We start from the raw sequence: 27,627 nt of genomic DNA, 5'->3' as shown, positions 1-27,627 counted from the left end.
TGCCATTTATTGCATTGCCTTCTTATTTTTCCCCAAAAACATTCAGCAGGTTGGGTAAAACTTTACCTGCTCTCTGCTGCAACCTGTAGCCCTTTGGAACTGGTAGTGCGTGTCCCCATCCGGGGGAGGGGGGTTCTTCCTGTCCAGGAGTAGGTGTGTACTCTGTGGGGGGATGGGCCTAACCAATGTGACCTTTGTGCTTCAGCTACAGTATATGAAAGTAAAAGTTCCAGCAATCTCTCTGGCAGGACATGCTGTGCTTTGTAGTTACACAACGCTGGAGAGCCAAGGGCACTGATTGAACTGGTGTTTTTGAAGGGGAGTCCATCCACATGGGATGCTTGCTTTGCTATACAAAGTAAATATGTTTTATATTCACCTGATATTGCAAGGTGTCTCACTACTGTATATTAGAAAGTAACTGCACTTAACAATGGTTGTTTTGCTGGGTTTGCTAAAGATTAATTGACCACAAAGCCATTCTCCGCATATAAAGCCACCATCTTGGCAGATTTGGGATTTATTTTCCACTAAAGTGTTCTGACTGTCAGGGTTTTAACAGCTGGGATTCAAACGTCGGCATAATGACTGTCGGGTGGTGATCCGGCACCCAGATCCTCTATCTCCTTTATATATCTATATTTTTTATTATTTTTGGTTAATTACCCATCGTCAGGCATCAAAGTTACAATAAGACAAACAGAAAATACCTTATTTATAGTGTAGATGTCCAGGACGCCATGGATACCTCTGTTGGCGCATGGTGCGCTTCTGGGACCAAAGTCCCACATGCTTACCCATAGTGCCTTCGGTTTTACGGTTTACCATAGTGACCTGTCAATATACAAAAAAGAACATAAAAATATAGATTGGGTGCCGGACGGGGTCCCGACAGTTGGAATCCCGACAGTCATTTACCCAACGTTGGGATCCCAACTGTTAAAACACCGACAGACAGGTTCTCGACGGCCACCAGCTATTCTCCCTCGTGGGGGTCCACGACCCTCATAGAGGGAGAATAGAATAGCATGGTGAGTGCAGCAAGCCCGCAAGGGGCTTAGTTGCGCTCACCATGCTGTCTGAGTCCGGCCAGTCGGGATCCCGACATCGGGCTAATGACTGTCGGGATCCCGACTGTCGGAACCCTATACCACACCCAGCTCATTCAGGCCCCTAGGTTTGACCGTGTCAAGTAAGTGAATCCATTTGGATTCAAGTCTCAGCCTGGCTTTGTTTCGATCACCTCTCAGGGACATGGCCAATACTTAGTTGTGTAAAGTTTGACGTATTATGCTTAAAGTCGGCAAAGTGCCTGGCTAGTGGCTGTTCAAATTTTTGCAATTCTAATTTTTTTATACTTTTCAGATCTTTATTATGTCTAATAATTGCTCAGAGTTTCCTAGATGTCTGCATAATATCTTTATGGACAGTATTAAATCTCTGTACCCAATTTATTTTATTATTGTGGGTCTTTTTCTTGCTTAGTTTAAGGGAATCTCAGCGGTTCATTTTATTGACTTTGTCTCTTGCCAACTGGAGGTAATTGTGTGAATAGCCTCCCTCCAGGAATAGACATCACATCCAGACTTGCTCCCAATTCATTTTCTTCACTAGTAATTATTTTTACTCCGAGTAGTTGGGAGTACGGTAACCCTTTCATAGCTTGTGGCAGGTGATGACTATCTGCCCTCAACAACATATTTCTATCGGTGGGCTTGGAATAGATGCTAGTCATGAATTTTCGATTCTTGATGGTAATTTTAACATCTAAAAAAATGTAGAGATTCTAAGTCCATCTGATAGGTTACAATCTCTAGAGTTAATATCTTCCAACAGGGAGTTAAATTGATCATATCCACCCATTAAAAAAAGGATCACGTCATCTATAGAACGCTTATTGGGTTATAAAACATGAACACCTATTTCCCTGTGGAAAAAGAACAACTCCTCAATGCTGAACATGTATGTATTCAGTATTCACATACATCGGTGCCATGGGGGAACCCATGGCGCAACCACTGATTTGTAAATAATAGTTCCCATTGATATTAAAATAATTTCTAATGCTAAACAAGGTAAAAAAATCCACGCTACCACGCTACCACGTGCCTTGTAGTACCACCTTTTCCAAGGCCAGGAGATATAGCGTAGATCAGGGGTCACACTTAGGACTGGATTCCCTCTTAGTCCTGATGCTGCCGCACACAACACTGGATCCTCCCTGCTGCCTCCTCCGCAACTTGTTATCAGTGCTGGCAACTCAGAGAACCCGCTGCCCTTCTCACTGCTTGGCCTTGGAAAAGGCCTTGATAAGGTACGGCACGTATATATGCACTGAAGTTGAAATTTCTTTAATTATTTACAAATCTGCACCATGAGATTCTTTTTGTTTCATCTTTGAGGTTGTGAATCTGGATCAAGGACCGTAAAGGAGGAGATCTTTTGGATATTCTCACATCATATATCCCAATAGGAAGCGCGGGTTTCTATTCTTTCTATCTTTGTCTTAAAATCATTTCTAGTCAAAACCTTTTCTAAAAGGGCCAAAAAGAATCGTAAATAAGGGCCTTTAATTGTTTGGTTGTTTGTCATTAACTTCTCAACCGTTTGTATCCCTTCTCTATGTGGAATATTGATATAAACTAGTTATGTCAAGAGTACATAACCAGTTATTTTTAAGAAATTACATACATCTTTTGAGATAAATTAATTCCCAATGGCCACTTTTACCAACGCACTATAATCTTTGACATTTTTGCATAACGGGCCAATTTACCACCATCCACATCTGGCGAACTATACATAACCCCAACAGTCACTAAGATGGTTTAGCTATTTCAGTAAATGTATAGGGGCATACTGTGTTCTCTGAGAGTGCATGCATTAGAGATGGAATACATACGTATGGCTGGCGTTTAGAAGGTTGACAGCAGCATCTTAATGATACAAATCCTGACTGTGGCTTGGTAATTATATTTACCCTCTCCTCCTACCCCCATAACCACCACCCCCCTCAACCACAGCCTAACACTAACCTTCAGCCTTATTGCCTAACCCTAATCCCCCTTTTTAGTTCCTAATTCTATCCTGATCACCAACATGTTGACCGCAATCCTTTTATTACAGAAGGCTGATTAATTGGGATGGATAGCGGTCAGAAGATGGGCCGCAGCATCCCAATGACCCAAATTCCAACTGGGGTCGGGATTCTGGGGCTGGGTTTTTGACTGCAGACATCCCTATCAGCGGTATACTGACCACATCCCTTCTTTAGCCGATGCCCAGTGTTCGGGATTCCGGGTGTCAGAAGACCGTCAGAAGACCGTCAGCAGCATCCCAATGACCCAAATTCCAACTGTGTTCGGGATTTCGGTGCTAGGTTTTTGACTGCCGACATCCCTATCAGCGGTATACTGACCACATCCCTTCTATAACGCATGGCCGGTGTTCAGGATGGCGTGGGTCAGAAGACTGACAGCGGCATCCCGATGACCCAAATCCCAATTGGGGTCGGGATTCCGGTGCTGGGTTTTCGACTGCCAATATCCCTATCAGCGGCATGTTGACCGGATCCCTTCTACACTGCCCCTATACTGGAATAAAAACAAATGCCACTGTACTGGTGTCAGGCATCTTGTCTTATAATAGTGTTGGTTGAAATTTGAGGGGAGGTTAGTTTTTGCTTTTCCAATTCTTATCTTAAGCGGTGATTTTTATTTTTGAATTTAATTTAGAACTGAAACAAATCAAAACCTCTGTATCTAAGGCTTTAAGCAACCGTTGTCTAACGGTCTGTATTCTTTCGGAATCAAAATGATTTTCTATTCCATGTGTTTAACACTTGCGTCTCCAACATGGTCTCTGCGGTGTGTGCGATCATAAGCCGCCTTTGTACTGTAGACTGAGAAACGTGGATCTCATACTCGCATAAATAAATGTAATATTGGCAAGCCTGAATTTAAAGGTAGATAAGAGACAGTAAGCTGAATTGACCCATGTGCTCCCCCCGGCTGCCACCACTTGGGTACTTTTATAGCTCATCAGTGACTTTAGACAGAACCTTTAAATTTATTACTAAAAACTCCTTTCACATGTTTGTGTAGCAACAAGAAGCTGGGTTATTACTCTCTGTGCTCTCAGCAATTACAGGGCAGTAATGTATTCAGTGACATTCTGCAGGAATATTACTTTCTAATATTGTGTGCTGTACTGCTCCCATGCATATTAATCTCCCCGGGCGCCTGACGCAGCTGCTGCTGACATTTCATGATGACGGGTAAACGCTATGTTTCATTTCAGAGCTCAGGTCAAACTTTTTTTTTTCTGTTAGTGGAGGTGTATATTCAGAATAGACAATGAGAGGAAAACTGGAGGCTTACAAAGGAATTTGCATGACTTAGTTGATACTGATGCGTTTCTGTCATAGCGGCGCAGATCATATAATGAGCCCTGATATAACTTTATAGATGACAGTTTGTAGCATTGTTACATATACGATCACCTATGGTCTTAACTGCTCCTTTGGGGGTCTATTTATCATTCACTGCAGTTGAATTGCAATCTGGGAGCAATGTAAGCGCACAAGATCGCACCGCACAATGCATAGACATTGGTTAGGTGCAGTGGTCCATCCAGGGGTGGGGGCTGCAGGAAAGTTAAAAATTCAAATAGTGGAGTCACACCAACTGACATTCCAAACTGACTCACTGGCAGCGGGTAGGGCTCCCCTATTTGAATTTTGAATTCTGCTGCAGACTCCTCTGGTTAGATGTATGATCTTGGAGCACACGCTGAGACAGGTGTTCTGAATGGGACAGCATTACCGCAATGTGATCATTGGGGTCCCAGGGCTTCTGCACATGTGTGATCCCGCTAACTATACATGCACGGTGCCACTACCAGGGAGGGTTGCGTGGGAACAGTCAGCTAGCCTCATCATGGTAGTCCTAACTGTTAATGGCGATTAAATATGACCAGAGAGACAATAAGTGAAAAGCGTTGGTTACGTAATAAGTCCGCAACCAACGTACCCTTTATACCTAGCTACGTGCGAACAAAGCGTAGCGCAGCGTAGCGTACCTTTTATTTTATTATGTATACCAAGAACCAATACCTTAATCAGAGATTCCTTCGCAGTACTTTGTCTCTAATCTGCGAATATACCTTATCGGACTGTGTCCGCAATATACCTTATCGCTATTATGCGAATAAACAGACAACGACCACTGTATAGAAATATGGAGATAAGAGCTCCGTAAAAGGTTGTATTTAAGTCCCTAAAGGACAAAAGGGGGTTACAGAAATAAGAATAAACAGGTATAACAAGTAACACAATATACTAACAATGAATACTAAACAGACTCTGCTAAGGGGAAAGAAAACAGATACAAGACACAATCAGCCAACAATACTTTAAGAATAAATACCGTGAAATGCAACCGTTTACCGTGGTCATCTAGTATGCGAAGCGCAGTCCGGTCAGAGCTCACTATCGTTCAGGAATGAGCGATAGTCCGGTAGGAAGGTCCAGGGAAGGTAGTTGTGCCGAAGAGAGCGAGCCTGCTCCGGGTCGCCTATCTTATAGGGTCAGAAGGGGGAGGTCAAAGGCCATTCTCATTGGTCAGAGATCATATGTCCGGTCCACTGTGATTGGAGGTTAGACGCTGTACCTGGTCTGACCAGGTGCAGGGGAGTGAACTTTAAGAGTCCTTTGTTTGGTGGTTTCGGCGTCAGCAAGGATAAGAACCGGTTTGAGCTAGTTTCCTTTGTTAACTACTTACAACAGAAACTGTCTCTGGAATATGGATTATGTCCATATCTATCGGGCAATGTACATTGCGACATATTCGCAATGACCGGAATACTTCGCATAATGAACTGAGCGGAACGGTACTAAACACGATATAGACAGGTGTGTGCAGGGCTAACTAAGCTATGTGTGGCGTTCTAAACCTTTTAACTGTATTTCATTTCGTGTAAGTGTGTTATTATGAATTTATGTGTGATAGTATGTCTACTCTTCTGGTCCACATTGTCACACATACTCGGGTATGGAAACTTTATTTGCGCAACTCTGCGAACCAAAATGGCGGCCATACTATCACAAAATGGCGTGTGTGTACCTAGACTTCCACAGTCCACCCTTTAACAGTAAATATAAAACTGTTACAATACAAAAACATTTCACACGACAATACAGAAATTCATAATCCTAACAAAGAAATTGGGATCCATGAAATAAACATATAAGGGGAGTAAACCATCTGCTCTCGGCCGATCCAGGATCATGGATAAACGATGGGCCGCATTTATCGAACAATCTACTCAGGGTCACGAAGGATAATGTACAATTTAGGGATAAAAATAAAAACAGGGGTGGTTACAACATATACACGTTCACAAATATGGCATCCTTTGGTAGGTATTGTTTGTGACAACAGACCCTTGAACTCTTTGTTGTCTCTCTTTTTGGTATGCTTTTAAGTATGATGGTATTAAAACATCCGATCCTGGGTAAGGTGTCAAGTTTATAGATTCTACCTTTACCTAAGCTGGGACGGGTAACACACTCTCAGAACTCTGTATCGTCCGTCCAATGCCTGGCAGCAGGGCGGCGGCGGTATCCTTGCTTTTGAGGATAAGAACGGATAGTGGGGGGGGAGACAAGAATAGGACCCACAACAATAGAGAAAACTGAGAAAGGAAAAATTTTGTTAGTGATCCTTTCAACCTGTTACCAGTGGGGTGTGTCACAGTCCCTTTTTGTAGCTTGTACAGGTTGCTTGACCTTAGCTGCTCTCCAGTCCTCCCGAAATGGTGCCTCTTAGCGATTTCTTTCTTTCGCCCTCGAGTGTAGGGACCTTCCGGTTTTCAGTTCTTTCGGCAGTAGGACGAACGTACCCGAATCTCTCTCTGCGACTTTGTTACTGAGGTAGTGCTGGTCAACAAGATCTGGGGTGGTCCTTTCCAAAGGTCTATCAAGCAACCTGTATATGGCAAAGCAGGGGAAACAACAACAACATCTCCTGGTTCATGGTTATGACAGTTCACAACAGGTGTCAACAAAGTCCTTTTGCTGCAGTTTTCCAGGTGTGGATACATCACTTGCATTTGTGGTCTAGGATCTCCTTGTGGGATTACCATAACCTGTGGCTGCCCGCCAAGCAATGTTTCGATGGGGACCAATGAGGTGGAGTTCTGAGAGTGATTTTACTACTACAAAAAGAGATTATGGGGTGTACCATCAGTCCCTGAAGGTTAACACATGACTTAAACCTTTTATATATATTTGCATACTCAAGGGTGTTTCTGGGCTGCCATATCTATACACACAAACGTCAACATATATATATATATATATAAAAATAAATAAATAACTTAAATGCTTCTAGAGTGGACTGTACAAAGCCAATTTTGTATTACCTGCAGAGGATCCTGCTGGAGGAGGGATGTGGAGATGGCTCTGTGGGAACAGCCGTTGCAGTTTGTTTCCCCCAGACAAGTAAGGCATGATTCTGTCGTCTTACCTGTCTGTGGGCACACCAGTAATTTTGGACTAATTTTTTTCACATACCTTCCCTGTCAAGACAAGTCAGGCCATGGGCTATCTCTGTCCTGACAGTTTGGCATGTTCTTAGAGTCACTGGTTTACCTTGTCCATCTTTCTATTCCTGTCCACATCCCTTCGGCTTCCAGACTGCTTCTCCTGCAGGGGACACAAATCTTGTATTACTATGTGAATATACTGACATTTATAGGGGGAACACAAACATTATCCGCAGAGCGCATGGCTCACCCAGCTGCCTTGCCAGCATGTTCATCATCAAGTGACACTGAATCCTCATTGAAGATGTGGTTTTTACACTTGATAACAGCCACTCTGTCCGGCAGCTGTGTGACTGTCAAGAATCTTTTAAACTTACAACGCTTGCGCCACTGGAGTGCCAGCTACTGAAACAAAACATCTGAGGCGCCATAGGGCCTAAGATCTTTTGTATTACCCCAACAAACATACTTGGAGTCGGCATGAATATTGGCTGTTTTTCTCTCAGTTCGCAGTACTATTAATGAGACTGCTGCTGCTGAGTGAGACGTCCAATGGGTTCAGCCTCTACTATGCCTTTTCCATCTATTACGGTATAGCCAGTGTACAATTTTCCCTCTCGGTGTTGTGGAAAGAACGGAAAAAAAAATGAATTACCTCTTCCAATGGGTTGTTACCACCCTTTGGGGGCATGCTGCAAAAGGTCTGATTCAAACATGTCATGCAATCATATTCGTCTCGGCTCCCACTAAATTCCACCATTCCAGCAACCTCAGCACCACTCCACCCTTTGTGCCTTTGGCGGGCACACCTGGTAAGAGTGTTGCTGGGTTTACAATATTACCCATTTTACATGGTAACATCAATGCAAGTTCCCATTTAGTGAACTTGGCTGATGAATATTTTTTTTTTTTTTTTTTCCTATGTTTAGGCAGAATTTTTTTAGGAGTGTCCAGACTATATGAGGAGCATAAACAGTTAAAACACACCCCAACACCACATTCTCAGTTTTGTTTACCAGTAGTGCTATGGCGACTACACTGTGTAGACAAGTATGAATGTGCTTAAGTAATAGGGTTTAATTGCACACTGCAGTACGACATTGGTCAGGCTGGCATCACCAGGTTTCTTACGTCACTATATCTGTCGCCCCCTCAGCAGGTCTAATATTCTAAATCACATGGTCTCTTGTGTCAGTTTTACCCATGGCAAAAAGCTGTAATCAGGCCTGTTTCTCCTTCTTTATTGTCCACATCTGTCTGTGAAGACATGGGTATTGTGATTGCACCTATTTATGTGTAAATGCGTTTTACAACCCTTTTCATTCTTTGTAGAAGGGGAATGCTTTGTGCATTACTTGGACTGCTTTTCACAAGATGGTGGCTGTGGTTGCCCTGGGTAACATTAGGAGTAATGCTTAAAGTTATTGGGACTTTGTTCAAGATTTACTGAAAAATATCTATATTGTGACTACTCGCTTTACAGGGTACCGCATATTCACAATGGTATTTCTCTGCTGGGAGTGCGACAGATTCTTCGAACTATTTTTCTATGATTTGTGGGTTTATGGTTACTAATGTGTCCCAGATTTCCCTCCCCCTCCCCCCCTTGTTCAGGCGCAACCGCAATCCGTCCTGAGATACCTTATGTCCTGCCTCAGGAGGATACACCAGAGGTTGTCTATCGCCAACTGCTGGTGCTGTGGATGAGGAAAGGACATAACAATAGATCATTAACCCATTGTATTGGTATTTACCCATTTGTGGGCCGTAAGGACAGTGTGCGATCTTGCAAAACCCGGGGGAGGGGCTTGGTGGCTTTCTGAGGTTTCTGGAACAGAAAAGTAGGGAAAGGAGAAAAAAATTGGAAAAAGAGAGAGAAAAACTCAAAAAGGGTAGAAAATATTAATGACAGTAATGTGTACATTTATTTTCAACCGAAAATTTTTTCTTTTATTTTGATGACACCAGGATTTAGCACTATGGGGGAATTGGCTCTCAACTATTTGGTTCTTACCCTTTTCAACTCCTGTTCTGATTTGTAAAGCCCTCCCTTTCTTTCTGTTTCCCAGTGTGGTTGTGACTATGGGCTGTGTCTAGGGGTATTTAGCTAAAAGTTCTCCTTTGGGAACCTTGTTATTTCACTGGGTATTTTTCCATCTCAACCTCAGATTTCGAATGGTGAGGCTGTACTTTGGGGCGCTATACTTTCTGTTTTTAACAGGGTTTCTATTGAAGCTATGGTTGCCATTGATCCTGTGTCCTTCCCATCTTTAGTTCAAAGGGAACTCGGTATTTGTGCTGTAATTTCAGCTACCCTAGATGGATTTGACTCTATAACAGTGGAATACAACATTAGCCTCTGAGGACTGTCCAGCATATCTTGCACTTCTTGTGTAAGATTTCTAGGAGTGTCCAGAAATACCCCATTAGGGGTGCAATAGATGACACATCCCATTTTACATAGTAAATCTCTACTCAGGAGGTTAGTCGGGGCCGCTGCAGCCAACAGAAAAGAGTGTTTGGTATGCAGAGGCCCGATTGTAACCTTCGCTGGTTTCGTCAGTGGGTAATGTTGTATTTTTCTGTTACCCCAATTGCTGCTACTAATTGCTTGGCACAACCTAGATAAGGAGGGAATGTTGTTAACGGGTTTGTCAGTGAAACCCAAGTGAAGAGGAGTGTTGAGAACAGATCTGGCCGCCCCTGTATCAACCAAAAAGGTTTGCCTTACTCCAGCTATATCAACCTTCACCTGAGGTTCCTCTCTAAGGTGTTGAGTTAATCTAACTGGCTGTAGGATACAGGTATGACCTGTTTCCTATTGTCTGACCTGGGTTGCCCTTAGCACAGTGTCAGCCATCAGATGGGGAGGAGGCATGTTGCGTGACCTGTCTGTCTCCTCTCATTGTCTAGGGGCTGGGTATCTCCGTGTCTCACCTTTGTGAGATTCCCATTCTCGCTTATGTGTCTGATAATTCCTGTGGTTTCCTAACCTACAATGAGCTGCAATGTGACCTTCCCCATTGCAGTTGTAACAGATAATTGGTTTTCTACCTGTGTCCCTGGTGTTTCGTTGCTATGCAGTTTTGTTTGGGGCATTAGTAAGGGCTTGGATGTTAATCATCATCAGTTTGTCAGTTTTCAGTTCCCTGTGCTTTGATATGTTTTTGTCATGGGCTACGGCAGATTCCCGTAGGGCATCTACTGTCATTCCTCGCCAATTTGGGAACGATGTTTGGACCCTGTTCTTCAATTTCTCTCTCAGCCCCTCCACTAACACAGAGACAACCATCTCCCTCAGGTGTGGGTTACCCTTAAGATCGGCGACACCAGTGTGTTTTGATACCGTCATCAAACACCGGTTGAAATATTCGCTAGCTGATTCACTATCTTTTTGTTTGATAGTGAATATCTTGCTATATTCCACTGCTGCAGGAAAATACACTCCCAACTGCAAGTTGATTAGGCGTATATTTTCCTGGTTGATCTCATCATTTATCTCCTTGTCCACCTTCAATCCACTATCCTGAATGAATTTCGGGATATCGATGTGAGTGGGGAGACAGGCCCTCAACATGATTCTCCAATCCTTGTTGGTGGGCTCATCAGAGTTTCCCAGATCCCTTACAAATTTCTGACATAATGTCAGATCTTTCCTAAGATCAGGGAAATCTAAAATGATGGACCGCAGCTCTAACCGTGTCCATGGGTTTAGCATGGTCATCTTTCTGGTAGGTATCACACCCTCTCTGTCTGCCTTACCATAGGGAACTTCCAGTGTGCGCATAGGATATGTTTGTACCACATCCGCATTACTGGGACCTGCTTGGGAGTCGTCTGTGTCCGTGCTGTGTAGTGCCTTCTTACCTGGGTCCAAGACTATGCTGTTGGCATCAGCCGTCTCCTCTTCCTGTGCTAGAGCCTCAACAGCGGGTTGAGCTTTTCCCTTAAGCATATTAATTGCATGGGAGACGGCCAGTGCCAACAGCTGCTCGTTTTCCTCTCGGGTTTCCTTATAAGGGGATAAGACAGGGTACAAGTTAGCAACAGGTAAATTACTACTCAGGTCTCGCTTATTAGTCATTAACCCCTTCGGCACATATGGGGGTGGGGGAGCGGTTGCGGCTACGGTTGCATTTTTATTGTGGCTGATTGTATCTGGCACTGCCAAACATTTGATTCCCCATTGTTCCTGCCCTTCCTTCTGCCACAATTTAAGAATTTCCATGTGCTTCACTCTCTTCTTACGACTGGAGAGTAGACATATTTCATCCTTTACTGCAGATAAGATTTCTGGATCAAAGCTACCAACACTGGGAAATTCTAACTTGCTGCCTTGTGTCATTCTTCTCCATTTATTTTGATAAACAACTGCGAGTTCACCGTGCTTCCTGCACATAATGAAAGCCGCCGACCCTTTGGGTCGACTAGATTCCTCCCTAACTGACTCGGTATCCCTGTGTGAACCGTTATTACCCATAATTACAGGAATAAACGTTCACAGCTAGCAGAAACCGGAGGGCCGTTTATCAGTGAGTCACTCCCAAATCACTCCTTCTCCACAAAATGGCACTATTCCGCAATCAAGCGTGAAGCCCACTATGCGAGGTAATGTACTCAATCACCAAGTCTTTCAACTAGTAGCGAACTGCTAGCCAACTTGCAAGGTGCGGCAGTTTTTCCAGAGCACAGCAAAACTTGTTTTTCCTGTACCCACAAAAACTGGTATTTCTAAAGTAGCTGATCGGATCACTGGGTTCCGATTTAGCCTCTTGTACCCTCCCAGTGGATCAAAATAGGTAGTTCCACGGAAGGGGCAGTTCCTATGGGCACGTCGTCACGTGAACCCGGTCCTAACTGGTCTGTCCTACACTGGCTACACTGCGCTTGAGTCGTGTCGTCACACACCCGTTCGCCTCAGTTATTTTTCACACTGGGCGCTGGTTACACCTTGGTCTTATGCATATATTTGAAATATTTCTGTACAGAAAATCTTCCCAAGTTGGTAGCTTTTCACTGGATACTTATGCAGGTATAAATCCCTTATAACACTCTATAGGAATCTATTAAAATAATGCTTGAGTTGCTTGTTTAAAAAAAAATGAACAAAAAGAAAAAAACTTATTTTCTTTTATTAATCACCGCCTCATTCGCAGTATATTGCTATACTGTTTAAATAAAGCTAGTGGTTAAATACTGTTCACCTTTGAGTTCCTATGTGTGCTGCATGTGCAGTACCAATGAACAGCCACGTGTGTACATGCACTGTTCACAGGCCGCCGATGAATCGGCCACCCACGTGTTCTATAGTGTATTTGCAAGGTTGCACTCGGGTTTCGCTATACGCAGTAATTGCGCCTAAATGTGGAATAAATCCCTTAACTCCGTCCGAAAGTTACGTATCAAGATGCGAAATAAATCCCGCACTTAATCCATAAATCACGTACAAAGATGCGAAAATTTCCCGATATGGGCACGTGCGCGCGCACCTTGCTTAATACACAATAGACGCTTTACGTTACTGCAAAAGGCCCAGGGCTTGTCGCCACGTGGCGGAGTCTCTGGTTTTGCAGTAACTAACAATAAAAGTTATAGTTTTGCACAGAGGGGATCCTCTATGTACTATAATAAACACAGACTCCACGTGTGCGAATCTTATCGCACGTGGTACATATACTGTAATAAACAAGCAATCCAAGACACTATACCCCGTTAAACTACTTGTGGCAGGCAGAAGTACAGTTTACTAAACACTTGGGTATGATATACTTTAAAACACGTGGCTTTCACTTATTGTACTCCGGGTTCAGCGCTAGCACTTCCCGAACCCCGCACCGCCGCGGACTCGGCCTATCCAGCAATGGAAACAAATAAATACTTCCACCCTTTTGCTGGTATAGGTCGGGTCGCACGCCTGGTACTGAGTTCCGGAATGTGGAGCGGATGGACGATGCCCCCAATTGTTAATGGCGATTAAATATGACCAGAGAGACAATAAGTGAAAAGCGTTGGTTACGTAATAAGTCCGCAACCAACGTACCCTTTATACCTAGCTACGTGCGAACAAAGCGTAGCGCAGCGTAGCGTACCTTTTATTTTATTATGTATACCAAGAACCAATACCTTAATCAGAGATTCCTTCGCAGTACTTTGTCTCTAATCTGCGAATATACCTTATCGGACTGTGTCCGCAATATACCTTATCGCTATTATGCGAATAAACAGACAACGACCACTGTATAGAAATATGGAGATAAGAGCTCCGTAAAAGGTTGTATTTAAGTCCCTAAAGGACAAAAGGGGGTTACAGAAATAAGAATAAACAGGTATAACAAGTAACACAATATACTAACAATGAATACTAAACAGACTCTGCTAAGGGGAAAGAAAACAGATACAAGACACAATCAGCCAACAATACTTTAAGAATAAATACCGTGAAATGCAACCGTTTACCGTGGTCATCTAGTATGCGAAGCGCAGTCCGGTCAGAGCTCACTATCGTTCAGGAATGAGCGATAGTCCGGTAGGAAGGTCCAGGGAAGGTAGTTGTGCCGAAGAGAGCGAGCCTGCTCCGGGTCGCCTATCTTATAGGGTCAGAAGGGGGAGGTCAAAGGCCATTCTCATTGGTCAGAGATCATATGTCCGGTCCACTGTGATTGGAGGTTAGACGCTGTACCTGGTCTGACCAGGTGCAGGGGAGTGAACTTTAAGAGTCCTTTGTTTGGTGGTTTCGGCGTCAGCAAGGATAAGAACCGGTTTGAGCTAGTTTCCTTTGTTAACTACTTACAACAGAAACTGTCTCTGGAATATGGATTATGTCCATATCTATCGGGCAATGTACATTGCGACATATTCGCAATGACCGGAATACTTCGCATAATGAACTGAGCGGAACGGTACTAAACACGATATAGACAGGTGTGTGCAGGGCTAACTAAGCTATGTGTGGCGTTCTAAACCTTTTAACTGTATTTCATTTCGTGTAAGTGTGTTATTATGAATTTATGTGTGATAGTATGTCTACTCTTCTGGTCCACATTGTCACACATACTCGGGTATGGAAACTTTATTTGCGCAACTCTGCGAACCAAAATGGCGGCCATACTATCACAAAATGGCGTGTGTGTACCTAGACTTCCACATAACACAGGCTACCGCTATGCCCAGATGCTGATAGTTGTGAAGACCAATCTTCGAAAATCTGGCCGCATCGCAACCCTATAGAAAGCAAAGCCATTTGGGGGTTGCAGCTGTCAGTGGGAATGGGGAGATATCTGCTGCGGTCCCTCAGTGATACATTAGGGTGATACTAAATCTTTGTGGTTAACCCTGGAAAAGTGGTGATTTGGGGGAATAATCCACAAATACTACTCTTTAATTTCCTTAACCACAACCTCCCCAAAAACTGAAGTTATGCCAAGGACACCGGCCCTTCCCACTTCCTTTCCCCTGTTTTACAGGTCTATGTCTTGGTTCTATCCTCAGCTCTGCTGTCTTTTTATCACCACCACCCCCCCCCCCCCCCCATTGTCCCCTCGCGGGCTCGCTTCACTCACCATGCTTCAGGCTCGGTGGCTCGACTTTAGATGGTGGACCCAGTGTGGTGGCGCGCTCGCCGTACAGTACGTAAGTTCCGTAGTGTAAGCGGTAGCCACAAAGATAAGGAAGTACCGTAAGTTGTTTTTATTATAACTTGTTAGTGAAAATTACAAAGCTGTTGAGGAGTAAATAAATGTCTTTATTATGATGTTATATTTTTGGTGCCCCTGGTTACATGAATGAAATGTTGGACTATGGAAGTTCTGTTATTTAAAACCTTACCTAGCCCTCATGATGTTTTGCAAGACCCATGAGCTCTCCCTAATTTAAGTTAGAAGTCATTGTAATGTGGCATATCAGTACATTCTTTTTCATGGTAGAATTTGGACCTAAATAGGTCTGAACATGAAAGTTTGTTTTCAAGTTAGATGTTGGACTTTGGACTGTAGAAGGGCGATCTTCTGTTTTGTTTACCACATTCAGTGATAAGGTAATCAGATTTATGGACGCCCACTCAATGTCCTAGAATCAGGGGCAACGATAAGGTAGAGATTAGCAACACAGGACACTCTTTGCTCATAGTACAATATTTTTACATTTTGGATTGCAAAGAAATCCAAAAACACTACATTTTAGTCAGTCTGGTTTTTATGGTTTTTGACAAATTAAATTGTTTTTTTTTTTTTTTTTTTTTTTAATTCTAAACATTACACTAGTCTTATAGTAGAGGAGGTAGTTACAATTTGCTAAATGAGAAGTTAAGGACATACACATGGGGTGATTTTGAGCTGAAAACAGCTCACTTTTACCGTTTGAGCTGCTTTCAGCTCAAAAGCCACCCAGTGTGTATGTCCCGGTGATGAACACTGATGCCCCCCCATTGTTAACGCCATGCCACGATCAACGCCAACCCGAAGCGTGGCGAGCGGCGGTGGTACGAGTGCTCTGACCTTTTCATACCCCCACTATCCACGTCGGCGTGGAGTTGATTATATATAGTGTGGCAAGCGGATGTGCATTACTTCACATGTATTCTGCGTGCGCTCGCCACATTATAAAAAATCAACTCCACGCCGACGTGGATAGTGGGTATATGAAAAGGTCGCGTACTGTCGCCCCTCGCGGGCTCGCTGCGCTTCGGGTTGGCGTTGATCCTGGCGTTAACAATGGGGGGGGGCATTTGACATACTAATTAACCATCATGGTGGGTATATAATTAAAAATCGGGTCTGGGGGGGCATTTAACATTGTAATCAGCCATCATGGTGGCTGTACAGTGTAAAATCGCAACGCGATTTTAAAATTGTATGGGAAAGTCTTTAAAAGCCTAACATCGGGTCTGATCGGGTCCCATCGCATACCTTAAGTTATAGTATGCGATGGGACCCGACAAGCGCCGTGCTAGGAAACAAGTACCGCGCACTTTCTCCAACAGGACTCCAGGCGCTGGAGTTCCCACTGTAACTGAGCTAAACATATTTATGCATATGTTAGTGCTTCATAAGGGCTTCAAATATAACCTTTTCTTTTTCTTTTTTTTTTTTTTAAATGGGATCCACTGAACAACATAGGTGTTCGCAGCTTTGTGAAGGACTGCATTAAATTTAGATGAGCCCTATTCTATTACAAATGCCAGCAGTACTTGGTGCATGGGCATTTAATAACCAGAGATGCTGATAGAAGCTCCTTTCAGAGGAATGTGTGCTAGTACTAGCCAATGACAGTGCACTGAGATACAAACAGAAATCTCAGTCAATACTGTTCAAGTGGTCAGTAAGATCCCAGTAACAAATCACAAACCACAAGAAGAACCACACACACCCCATTATAAATGCTAATCATATGTTCATTTAAAGCCCTAAACAGTACTTATGATCCAGGTCTTCTCTGTGACTCCCAATATCAATATGATCTACAGTAAGGAGTTAATTATCGCAATAGCAGCCCCGTGTGGGTAACCTCATTCATTTGGTGGAATACGGTTTCTGCAGGTCACATTTACACATTCCTCTGATGGATGGCGTTCATTGTAATCATGAATGATACAATATATATTTGTTGACTAGACTTTCTGTGACGTAAACACTGTGTGTCAATCCCATTAGTCACCTAGAATGCCGGTAACACACCATGCTGCATGTCGTATACAAGAACTACAATCTGCACAGTGCCGTTATCTGTATGTGGGAGGAAAGTGACCCTCTAGGACAGTCAGCTGGCTGGGATGATGATATGCAGCCAGTTTATTATTTAACCTGCAGTTGTGGACACTGGACTGTGTTGCAATGAGCAAGTGTCTGATTGAGTAACATGAGTTTTAGGTTGAGAAAGACCGCGCAGTATACATTTTATGTGGCCCGGTTTTCCCTTATGTCCTTGCTAGTTACTTTTATCTTACATTCTAGATTATAGATATATATCTGTTGATATGTTGCCAACAGTCTTCCCCTACTTCTGTAGTGACTGTATTATTGGGAATGGATGAAATACGGAACAGGACCAGGACCCCAGAACACCGGACCGGACAAGCTCCATTAGTGAAATTGTCTTTCCAGAGCTTGTATAGTGTCCGGTGTGTCACCTGGGAGATGGAAAGGGAGAAATAAACGCCTCCCTGTATGGTCTGGGAATGTAGCAAAATTCAGACAGGTGTCAAAAGGGCAGACAGAGCTCAATCCTGTCCCCTGCCTACATCGTTTCTGGGTGCTAAATATTTATCTTAAAAACGAATTTAGCCATTATATGATAATACAATAATTAACTGTAAAAATAGTTGTCTAGGGCAGTACGGATGGTGTAATGATTAGCATTACTACCTCACAGCACTGAGGTCATGGGTTCAATACCCACCATGGCCTTAACTGTGCGAAGTTTGTATATTCTCCTCGTTCTTGCGTGGGTTTCCTCCGGGTACTCCGGTTTCCTCCCACAATCCAAAAATATACTGATAGGTTAATTGGCTCCCAAAAAATTAACCCTAGAATGTCTGTGTGTGCGTGTACATGAGGTAGGGAATATAGATTGTAAGCTCCACTGTGGCAGGGACTGATGTGAATGTTCAAATATTCTCTGTAAAGCGCTGCGGAATATGTGTGCGCTATATAAGAAACTGTTAATAAATAATAATAATTTCATATTCTGCTAAGCATTTTCGCGATCATGCTACTTCATGACCATTAGGTGGCCCTCTTCTGGTACTGTCGGGCAGATTTATTAAGCTTGGAGAAGAGATAAACTGGAGATAAAGCGGAGAAAAGGTAAAAGGAGATAAAGCACCAGCCAATCAGCTCCCAACTGTCTTTTTCAAACACAGCTGATTGGCTGGTGCTTTATCTCCTTTTACCTTTTCTCCGCTTTATCTCCAGTTTATCTCTTCTCCAAGCTTAATAAATCTGCCCCTGTGTGCAATATGATTAGCAAATTGCCATTCACACAATGGTGCACATAGCATTTTATCCAGTGTACTTGTCCCCGTTTTTGTATGGGTCACCCAGAAATATCTCCGTATCACACAATGGGGCAGATGTATTAAGCCTGGTAAAGTGATAGAGCAGTGATAACAGTGGAAGGTGATAACACACCGACCATTCAAGTCCAAACATTTTTTCAAACACAGCTGATTGGCTGTTGCGTTATCACCTTCTACTTTTTCACTTTCCCAGGCTTAATACATCTGCCCCAATGTACCTTATGGGGGGGGGGGGGGGTATCCAACTATTGCCCACGGGTAATTGGTTTGCCAAGGCTCTCCGATTAGCCCCAATGCCAGCATGTGTATCTCTTTATACTCTTATTGAGATTATGACTGCATGTACAGTATCAGGCACACAAAGCATAATCCCCAATAAGCAGCCACCAGACCCAGGATAACACATGGGACTCCGCTCTGCACAAGATCTGCGTCTCTCTTCTGCACGGATCTCTAGCTCCCATTCACTATTACAGGACTATCATCGGGCTGCTCCCATCCTATGGAATGCCCTTCCACGCACAATAAGACTCTCCACTAGCCTCCAAACCTTCAAGTGTTCCCTGAAAACTCACCTCTTCAGGCAAGCCTATCATATTTAAGTTCTACACGCATAACCCTCTGAGGCACTGATGTATTATATAGCTTCCCTTCTGGACCTACAAGCTATGCTATTACTGGTGCCTGTCCTTGTGTTTCCCTCCTATGTCCCTATAGATTGTAAGCTTGCAGCAGGGCCCTCCTACCTCCATGTCTGTCTGTTGTTACCCAGTTTGTTCTATCACGGTCTACAATTGTAAAGCGTAATGGAATCTGCTGCTCTATATAAGAAACTGTAAATAAATAAATAGAGGATTATCCTTGATGTCATGTGTTTCCACATGACATCACATGGCCTCCTATTGGAAATGCGTCTGTTTTTAACAGCCAAAACTGCTTCGGGAATAATTAAATATCCCCATACGTTGGCCTGAGCAGAATAAGAACATTCATGTGAAAAGCTGGAATGCTTTCATAAATGTAGAAGTTGTTCTCCCTTAACACTCTTTGTATGGTATTTCTCCAGCTTGCACCAGTCCTTGTCTCAAGAAGCAGATCTAAAGGAGCAGTTCTCCAGGACGATGAACCTATATGATGAAGCTTTGGGAAACCGAGCAGAGCTTCTCAGAATAACTCAGCGGCAGAATGAACAGTTGGGACTCCACCTGCGCGAAGCTCAGAGCCAGAATGCGGAGATGAAGGAATCTGTGCGCAGAGCCACCACTGTCCAACAGGAGATGGAGGAGAAAGTGCAGAAGTAAGTCCTGCTGAAACTCTTCTTCTCTTACTTACGATTATTATAAATCTGTGGGTTACACTATAAAATACATTTGGGGTGGGATTGCAGACACCTGGAATCAATCCCTGGCCATCAAATGTTTTCTAGTAAAATCGCCGTCCTACAAATTTATTTGGAATTGGGGTGACAGATTTGCACCCCTCTGCGCCACTGATCTGCACTTGTGACATCGTGGCCATCAGTGAGTAGGACAACCGTGAAATGGCGGTCAAGTCATTAGATAGAGGTCACCTATAAAAGTACCACAATCAAATGAAATCCACAACAATTTAAACTGAGAAAAGTGATTTTACATTTAGTTTAATGGAATTCTGTCTTTGGGGGTTATCCAATTAGATGACATCTCTTTTTGGCCAATAAAAACAACCTAATATTGGGATTTATGGTCACAGAATCCAATTAGAGACCCCGTGATCACACAAAAACCCATGGGATCCGGGATAAAATCCCAATGTGTTATCTCAGCTCCAAGGGTTGGCTTTTCGAGGGAATTGTAATACCCGATTAGTGCCAACATTGGGGGAAGGAGTGTGTTGCAACAGGGCTACTTACCGCTGCAATGAAGAGTAAGGTATTTATTAAAGCCATTATTTATACTGGTATATAACATTGTCACATTATTCATTTTTTTTTTCAATCCAAGAAGAATTTTCCCATATATTAGCCCATAGGCTGGAGATGGTTATCTAGGGGCTTCCCACCCCGGAACATGGTAAATCTGTCAGCTCCACAGCCCCCATTAGGTCCTGATTGTTGCAGCAAAATGCTACCAATTGCAGATCTGTGGAGTGAGGGGTGGGGCTAATATGACACAGTTTACATCATTTCAGGCCCACCCCCTCCACACAGACATGCAATTCCTGGTATTCTGTCCCCAACCTGCACCTTTTGGGCGAGTAACTGGATTGGGGAGAACCGTTATACCATGACTTTACATTCATTCTGTTGCTACAGAAAAACAAATCTTAAGAACCTAGACACTATAAGCTACAAACTAACGTGGCTGGCATGAAGATGGGCTGTTTGGTGTCCGTGACATCATGATTGCATCATCATGGGTTCACTCCCCAATGTACAGCGCAGAGTAAAAAGGCATTGTACAGCTGCGGTGTGACTATGATGCTGCAATTCTGCACAAATTGCATCAATGGGTCCTCACAGACCACCCACTTCTGTGTCCTTGCCCGCCTATCCTGTTCTGGGAGGGTTTTCCTCAATAAATCAGTTACAAACAGTGTACAGCGTAGAATTGTAGTAGCATATCTCACCATACATGTATGGGGACAGTGTCGGCCACCACAGCCCCTAGGCATGACATAATGATGTCACGGGTGTATGCTGCCTTATTAAAGCACTGCTATGTATTAATATAATAATTATTATTAGAATTTTATATTCCAGGCGCCACAAGTGTTTCACAGCGCCGTACAAAGGAACAGTACAGGGAGACAAAACTTAACATTACAGTAAATTAGATAATAAAAATAGATTACAGGTAAGAAGAGCGCCATAGTTCAATACGCAGTACAGCTTAAATGTAAAAGTAGTGAGGACTTCATCAATGTACTACTAGCGGCTGGTGGCAGTAGCGCATGCAGGGGGTGTTTCTGAGTATCCAGAAACCCCCCCCAGGAGTCAAGTGTCCTAGGCTGAAACCTGAGGGTCCCCTCTTTCCATGGGTACAAGAATTTAAAGCAATCGGCCATTGGGAACCGGAGATATCTGACTTCAAAGCAGTGGTCCCCATCCAAGCCTGTTAATTGCTATTCCCAGTCAGATATTTAAGGTTCTTTCTGACTTAGAGTTTTTCTGAGGGTATATTACAAAAGCTGTGACTCTCTCCCTTTGAAGGACACTAGTAATTTGTCTCTACTCTTCCCAGAACCAGAGATATCAGCCTTCCAGCAGCTGGTTACTGCTCCAGCTCCACACACCTGATATGTAGTTTTATATACTCGTTGGAAGATTGCTCTGCCTCCTAAACTTTGATCCCCTAGTCCCCAATATCATTTGGTAGGTGGGATCATCTAAGAAATCTATTTCCGGGAACTGGAGATATGTGCAGTCAAGCAAGCTGTCCTCCCACCAGAAAATTATGAATAATAAGCCCACTCCACTATACACCCCTCCTCTGCATATTAAACATCCTCTACCACCCTGGAAGTTATGTATCAGGGCCCCTTCATTCAGCCCAATGCCCCCTTCTCCCACCATCTCTGCAGTAAAGGGGTAATTAGTGGAAATTACTGATCCAGGCCCTACAAGCTGAGCGGTTGATATAATACCCCCTACCACCCACGGGACATCAAAGCTTCCCCCACCCTGGAGGATCGGTAGGGGCCCCAATACATTGCTATAACCAGGAGTCTACACTGCTGTTGATGCCCCTGTATGTGTATATATAAATATATATATGTGTATATATAAATATAAATATATATATATATATATATATATATATATGTGTGTGTGTGTATGTGTGTATATATATATATTTTTTTTTTTATTATTATTTATATACATTTGGTCTATCTATAATACTTTAACTGACCTGGCATATACTGGGTCACCTAAGTGTCCATCTCCGTTCTTTACTCCGCCCCTCTGGAAACCCCCTTCTGAAAATCCTGCGTCTGCACCTGGGTGGCCAAAGATGGAGATGAGTATTTGGACGAAGATGGTTGCTGAGCGTTTGAGTATGAGAGAGCTGTGTGTGAAATGTGAAGAGCGGAGGGCTTAGACAACAGGAGATAAAGGGGCCCTGCTCTGAGGAGCTTACAATCTATCATGAACATGCATTGCAACAGATATTTTAATTGTAACTGAATATATATATATATATATAGCCCAAGGATGTCCGGCACTCCTGCTGTTAGTTGCCCGGGTGCCTTCCTAGGTGGGGAATCCACCACATATATGGTGCAAAGAACAGGCTTCACTCCGGGACTTGCGTGAAAGATATTTAATGTGAGGCGGTCAACGCCGTTTCAGGTGTTACCCCGTCGTCAGGACCAAAGCTCAAACCTTGAGCTTTGGTCCTGACGACGGGGTAACACCCCGAAACGGCGTTGACCGCCTCATATTAAATATCTTTCACGCAAGTCCCGGAGTGACGCCTGTTCTTTGCACTAATATATATATATATATATATATAATCTCCTCACTACATACTCAAAGGGACAGCTGTTGGCCTCTCTCCTATGAAAAAGCTCCATACGTTTAATGCTGCTTTCAGACCGCATAACTGGCTTTGACCCTTTATTTGAAAACGTTTCCAAAAACGGGTCTGCCAGGTAAAACCCCTTTCACACGCATCTCCGCTTAAACGGTAGCCAGTGCGGTCTTCAGCGCCCCCCTAGGGTTGACTTCCCTCCCCCCCATAGGGCTAACAACCCCCCCCCAATGTGTTTAAGAAACCTCCCGTGCAGCCGGTACCTCCTGCGTTGCGGATCCCAGCTCCTGCTGCTTATAAAAAAAAGTGAGTTTCGGAAAATGGCTGCCCCCATACGAAAGTTTTCCTATGGGGCAGCCATTTTCCGAAATTCACTTTTTTTTTAATAAGCAGCAAGAGGCGGGATCCGCAACGCAGGAGGTACCGGCCGTACAGGGTGTTTCTTAAACACATGGGGGGGGGGGGGTGTTAGCCCTACAGGGGGGGCTCCAGGGGGTGTACGGGTTGGAGATGCCTATGATTATTTAATGAGCGCTCATTAAGTATTCACTGCGCTGGGTTCGCTCATTGGCTGGGTCCTAAATATTGTTTTAGACCCGGTATTTTGGTGCCAAAATACCGGGTCTGAAACGGGTAGGACCCTTCAATTTAGCCGTTTAGCAAAAACTGCTTTTTTAAAACGGTAAATCGGTACTGCACCTTTCAGACCGCACATATAACCATTTTGAAACGGTTAAAAAACTGCAAAATACCGGTTAAAAAGTGCGATCTGAAAGGGGCATAAGGGTTTTCGCCATCTGACAGTAGTGTAAGGCCAAGCTACAGTACGTACGACCCCTATGCAAAGCTTTTTCAGAGTTTGGAACATGCATCAGACCGTAGTCCCTTTATAATAATGGGGACTACGAACTGCAGCCCTAATGAACCTTCTACATTAGCAACAATAATTATGCAGGCACTACAGCTTCTACATCAAAATTTTATAATATATACATATATATATATATATATATATCTATATAGATAGATATAGATATATATATATATATCTAGATAGATAGATAGATAGATATATATAGATATATCTATACACAGTACATATACTTTGATAAATAGATCCATTAGTTCTTTCTCAGGTGGCTGACTACCCCCACACCCTAATATTATGAGTAATATAACTTTGTCCTAGAATAACTCGGGAACATTAGTAGTAGTGGCAGGAATAAGTCTCCTTTAAGTAAATATGTGCAGAACTTCAGAAACGAAAAAAGAAAGTTAAATTCTGTTTTTATAAAATCCCCCGTCTCCGCCGCACAAGTACTCGCTTGCCCAATGACTTAGCTGCCTTTTTTTTACCTAGCAAACACATTGAGGAATCCAATCGTTCAGCACTCACCGACGCTCATTAGGCAAACAGCAGGGGTCCCACTCAAGTTTAAATTGGAGTTTATTTTAAAAAAAATGCATTTAAAGAGAAAACACCATTTAAGGACCCGACACAAAGTTTTAATACAATATCAAGTCTATACCTGGTTGCTACGCACGGGGTGATCTGCAAAGTGTACTAGTACCTATTACCGACTAAGGAATACTTGGAAGAATTAAAAGAAGTTCGAGAAGAAGGTCTCAATGGGGATTGGTTGTGCTTCAGACACAGGACAAAGCAGGGCGCTACGTAGATGCGTTCTACAGGTTCTACATTGGACGTTAAAGCTGATCAGCTAAATGTAGTCACGAAGTTCCCAATTTTTATAGGTGCAACTATAAGAATAAAAAAATGACTTTCACCCCTTCTCCATAGTTCAGGATTACTCAGCAATGCAAATCTCTCCAGGGCATCATTGGACGTTAAAGCTGATCAGCTAAATGTAGTCACGAAGTTCCCAATTTTTATAGGTGCAACTATAAGAATAAAAAAATGACTTTCACCCCTTCTCCATAGTTCAGGATTACTCAGCAATGCAAATCTCTCCAGGGCATTGAAAGCAGTGACAGCTCTCAAATGCTCTACAAGTTCCACTGGCCCCTAAAACACACACAGTAAAACAAAGCCCACCCACCGTCAAACTCGCACAATGACAGTAAGACACACAAAAATGCAGCCGCCTTTTATATGCCGAGCTTCTGCCTTTAGGTTTGAGATGCACAAACACACGGAAACATCTGTTTTAAGGGCGCTTCTAACATACAGGACAGAAGAATAGTGACTCCGAGACACGTCAGCTGAGTGTGAAGTGGATCCAGCTTGGCAAAGACACATCAAGAAGGGGGGGGGGGGGGGGGGGGGAGGCAGGTTAAAACCTGGTTACCTTTCCTAACACAGCTGTGACAAGTATTCTGCTGCTGAGAAGAATCAGTATAGGAAGCTCATAGAAAGCACAAGGAATTTAGCACTGGGGTGTGAGAGGGATGAGGGTCTGCACATTCTGTAAAGTGTAGGGATTATCATAGCGGTGAGCAGAGAGTACACAAAACCCTTTTCAGCTGCCCAGGCCGACGGCAGAGTCACATTCTACCTCTTTCCCCATCAATCTCCCCTGCATGTAGTGAGAGGAACAATGTGCCCACTTAGTGCGGAGAAAGTGCCTCTTGTGTTTGAAGAGGTGGGCTTGCCAAGATGATCTGTGGGATCTCTACATTTCCCAGACCATTATGTGAAATATACTGCAATAGATTTTTGTCTTGTGACTGTAGTCCTGACTTTAACAATGTGTATGTACAGAAGCCACCAAACCAAGGCACATGGAATATTTGTAGGGTAGAGCAGCAGGGACGGTGTAATGGTTAGCATTACTGCCTCACAGCCCTGAGGTCATGGGTTCGATTCCCACCATGGCCCTAACTGTGCAGAGTTTGTATATTCTCCCCTTACTTGTGTGGGTTTCCTCCCACAAGACAAAAATATACTGGTAGGTTAATTGGCTCCTAACAAAATTAACATAAGAGTGTAAGCTGCACTGGGGCAGGGACTGATGTGAATGTTCAAATGTTCTCTGGAAAGCGCTGCGGAATATGTGTGCGCTATATAAATAATTGGTAATAAATAAATAATAGCGCTGCTTTTCTGGTTACAATGTGGCCCTGATTTTACATTATTAGAAAAACCGGAACCAGACCAGATCTGGAACACCGGACCGGACAGGCCCCATTTATCAAATTGTGCCATTCCAGAGCTTGGGGTGTCCCGTCCAGGGGGGGCCTGTGACACCCGTTACCGGGGAGATAGGGGAAGGCATATTTAGAGTCTCCCCGTATGGTATGGACCATTCCGGTTTTTACTAAATCCTTGGACCACACAGGGAGGCTGTAATCTCTCCTGCCCGGTCTCTCTGGTGACAGGTGTCACAGGCATCTACACCAGATACACCCCCCCATAACCAATATCCAGTTTACCTTGGAGGAAGCCACTGGCCAATAAAAAAATAAGCTATTACAGATTGCTTTCTAACAGTATATGGGCTTATTTATCATTGATGACAGGCGATACTCCCTATAATATAATGTGCTATTGCGGCAATGATATCCATTCGATGCTGAGTGATTGCGAAAGGATTTGAAGTCATTTGCAGCAATGCACAGGGGCGGGATTCCACTGTTGCGGGGAGGGACTTAACTGATCGTTGGGCTGAATCGATCCTATAGTTAAAGATGGTAATTAAACAAGTCTTTCATTTGTGCTGTGAAGAGAAGTAACTTCTAATATACCTGATGAAAGCGTATCTGTTACTAATAGAGAAATTGGATTGATTGCTAGCTGAGAAGGGAAGTGTTTTTGCAGGTAATAATACTATATCTATTTGGTAGAATACAGGCTTATCTGCCACTGCCCTCAATATTTACTATTGTGAACACACATAGCAGTAAGACAAGGCGTTTCTATGGAACGGTGACTTGTTTTATAGCTTTTGTGCCATATACAGTAGGTCATAGTGTGTTACGCTTGTTTACAGAGAATGATTAGAACAAAAAAATGTTAATTGTTATATACATCTATACACACATAATAAACTAAACCCTGCAAAGGAAGCAACCACTGTCAGTCCATTGTAAAGCTGGGTACACACATAGATGATGGGATGACCCTGCGAGGCGGTGACGTGATGTGACATCATACTGCATTGTTGCACACACTACATGATCCGCCATACAACGCCGCAGTATGTTGTTTTATGCTTCATGTAAAAGCACCGCCCCATCCAGGGAACTGTACCATGTGATGTGCAGCACATCAGATAGGACAATGCAAGCGCCCAATTCATGATATGAATTGACGGTACACAGATGGTCGATGTGATCCGTCAAAGATCACAAGATCGTCCAATATGTGGTATAGTGTGTGTCCTACTTAAGGGGTTAATATACTAAGATGGGAGTTCTATTGAAGATGAGATGTTCCCCATAGCAACCAATCAGATTCTACTTCTTTATTTATTTAGCACCTTCTAGACTATAATAGATAACATCTGATTGGTTGCTGTGACCAACATCCCATCTTCAATAGAACTCCCATCTTAATAAATTTACCTCTAAGGGGGGTATTCAATCAGCATTGAAGGCTGT

General features: G+C 43.4%; 1 protein-coding gene across 1 annotated transcript in view; it reads left to right on the top strand.

Annotated features, from left to right (window-relative positions):
• MIPOL1 (mirror-image polydactyly 1) overlaps positions 1 to 27,627 on the top strand; it is a 308,085-nt gene that overhangs the window by 252,656 nt on the left and 27,802 nt on the right. Inside the window, exon 10 of the mRNA XM_083166788.1 lies at positions 19,623 to 19,853. Coding sequence (XP_083022914.1) covers positions 19,623 to 19,853 — 231 coding nt within the window. The remainder of the gene's footprint in view (positions 1 to 19,622; positions 19,854 to 27,627) is intronic.

Source organism: Crinia signifera, chromosome 12 (genome assembly GCF_055691185.1).
Source record: "Crinia signifera chromosome 12, ASM5569118v1, whole genome shotgun sequence".
In the NCBI taxonomy this organism is placed as follows: Eukaryota; Metazoa; Chordata; class Amphibia; order Anura; family Myobatrachidae; genus Crinia; species Crinia signifera.
This window is presented reverse-complemented; position numbering and strand designations above follow the sequence as displayed.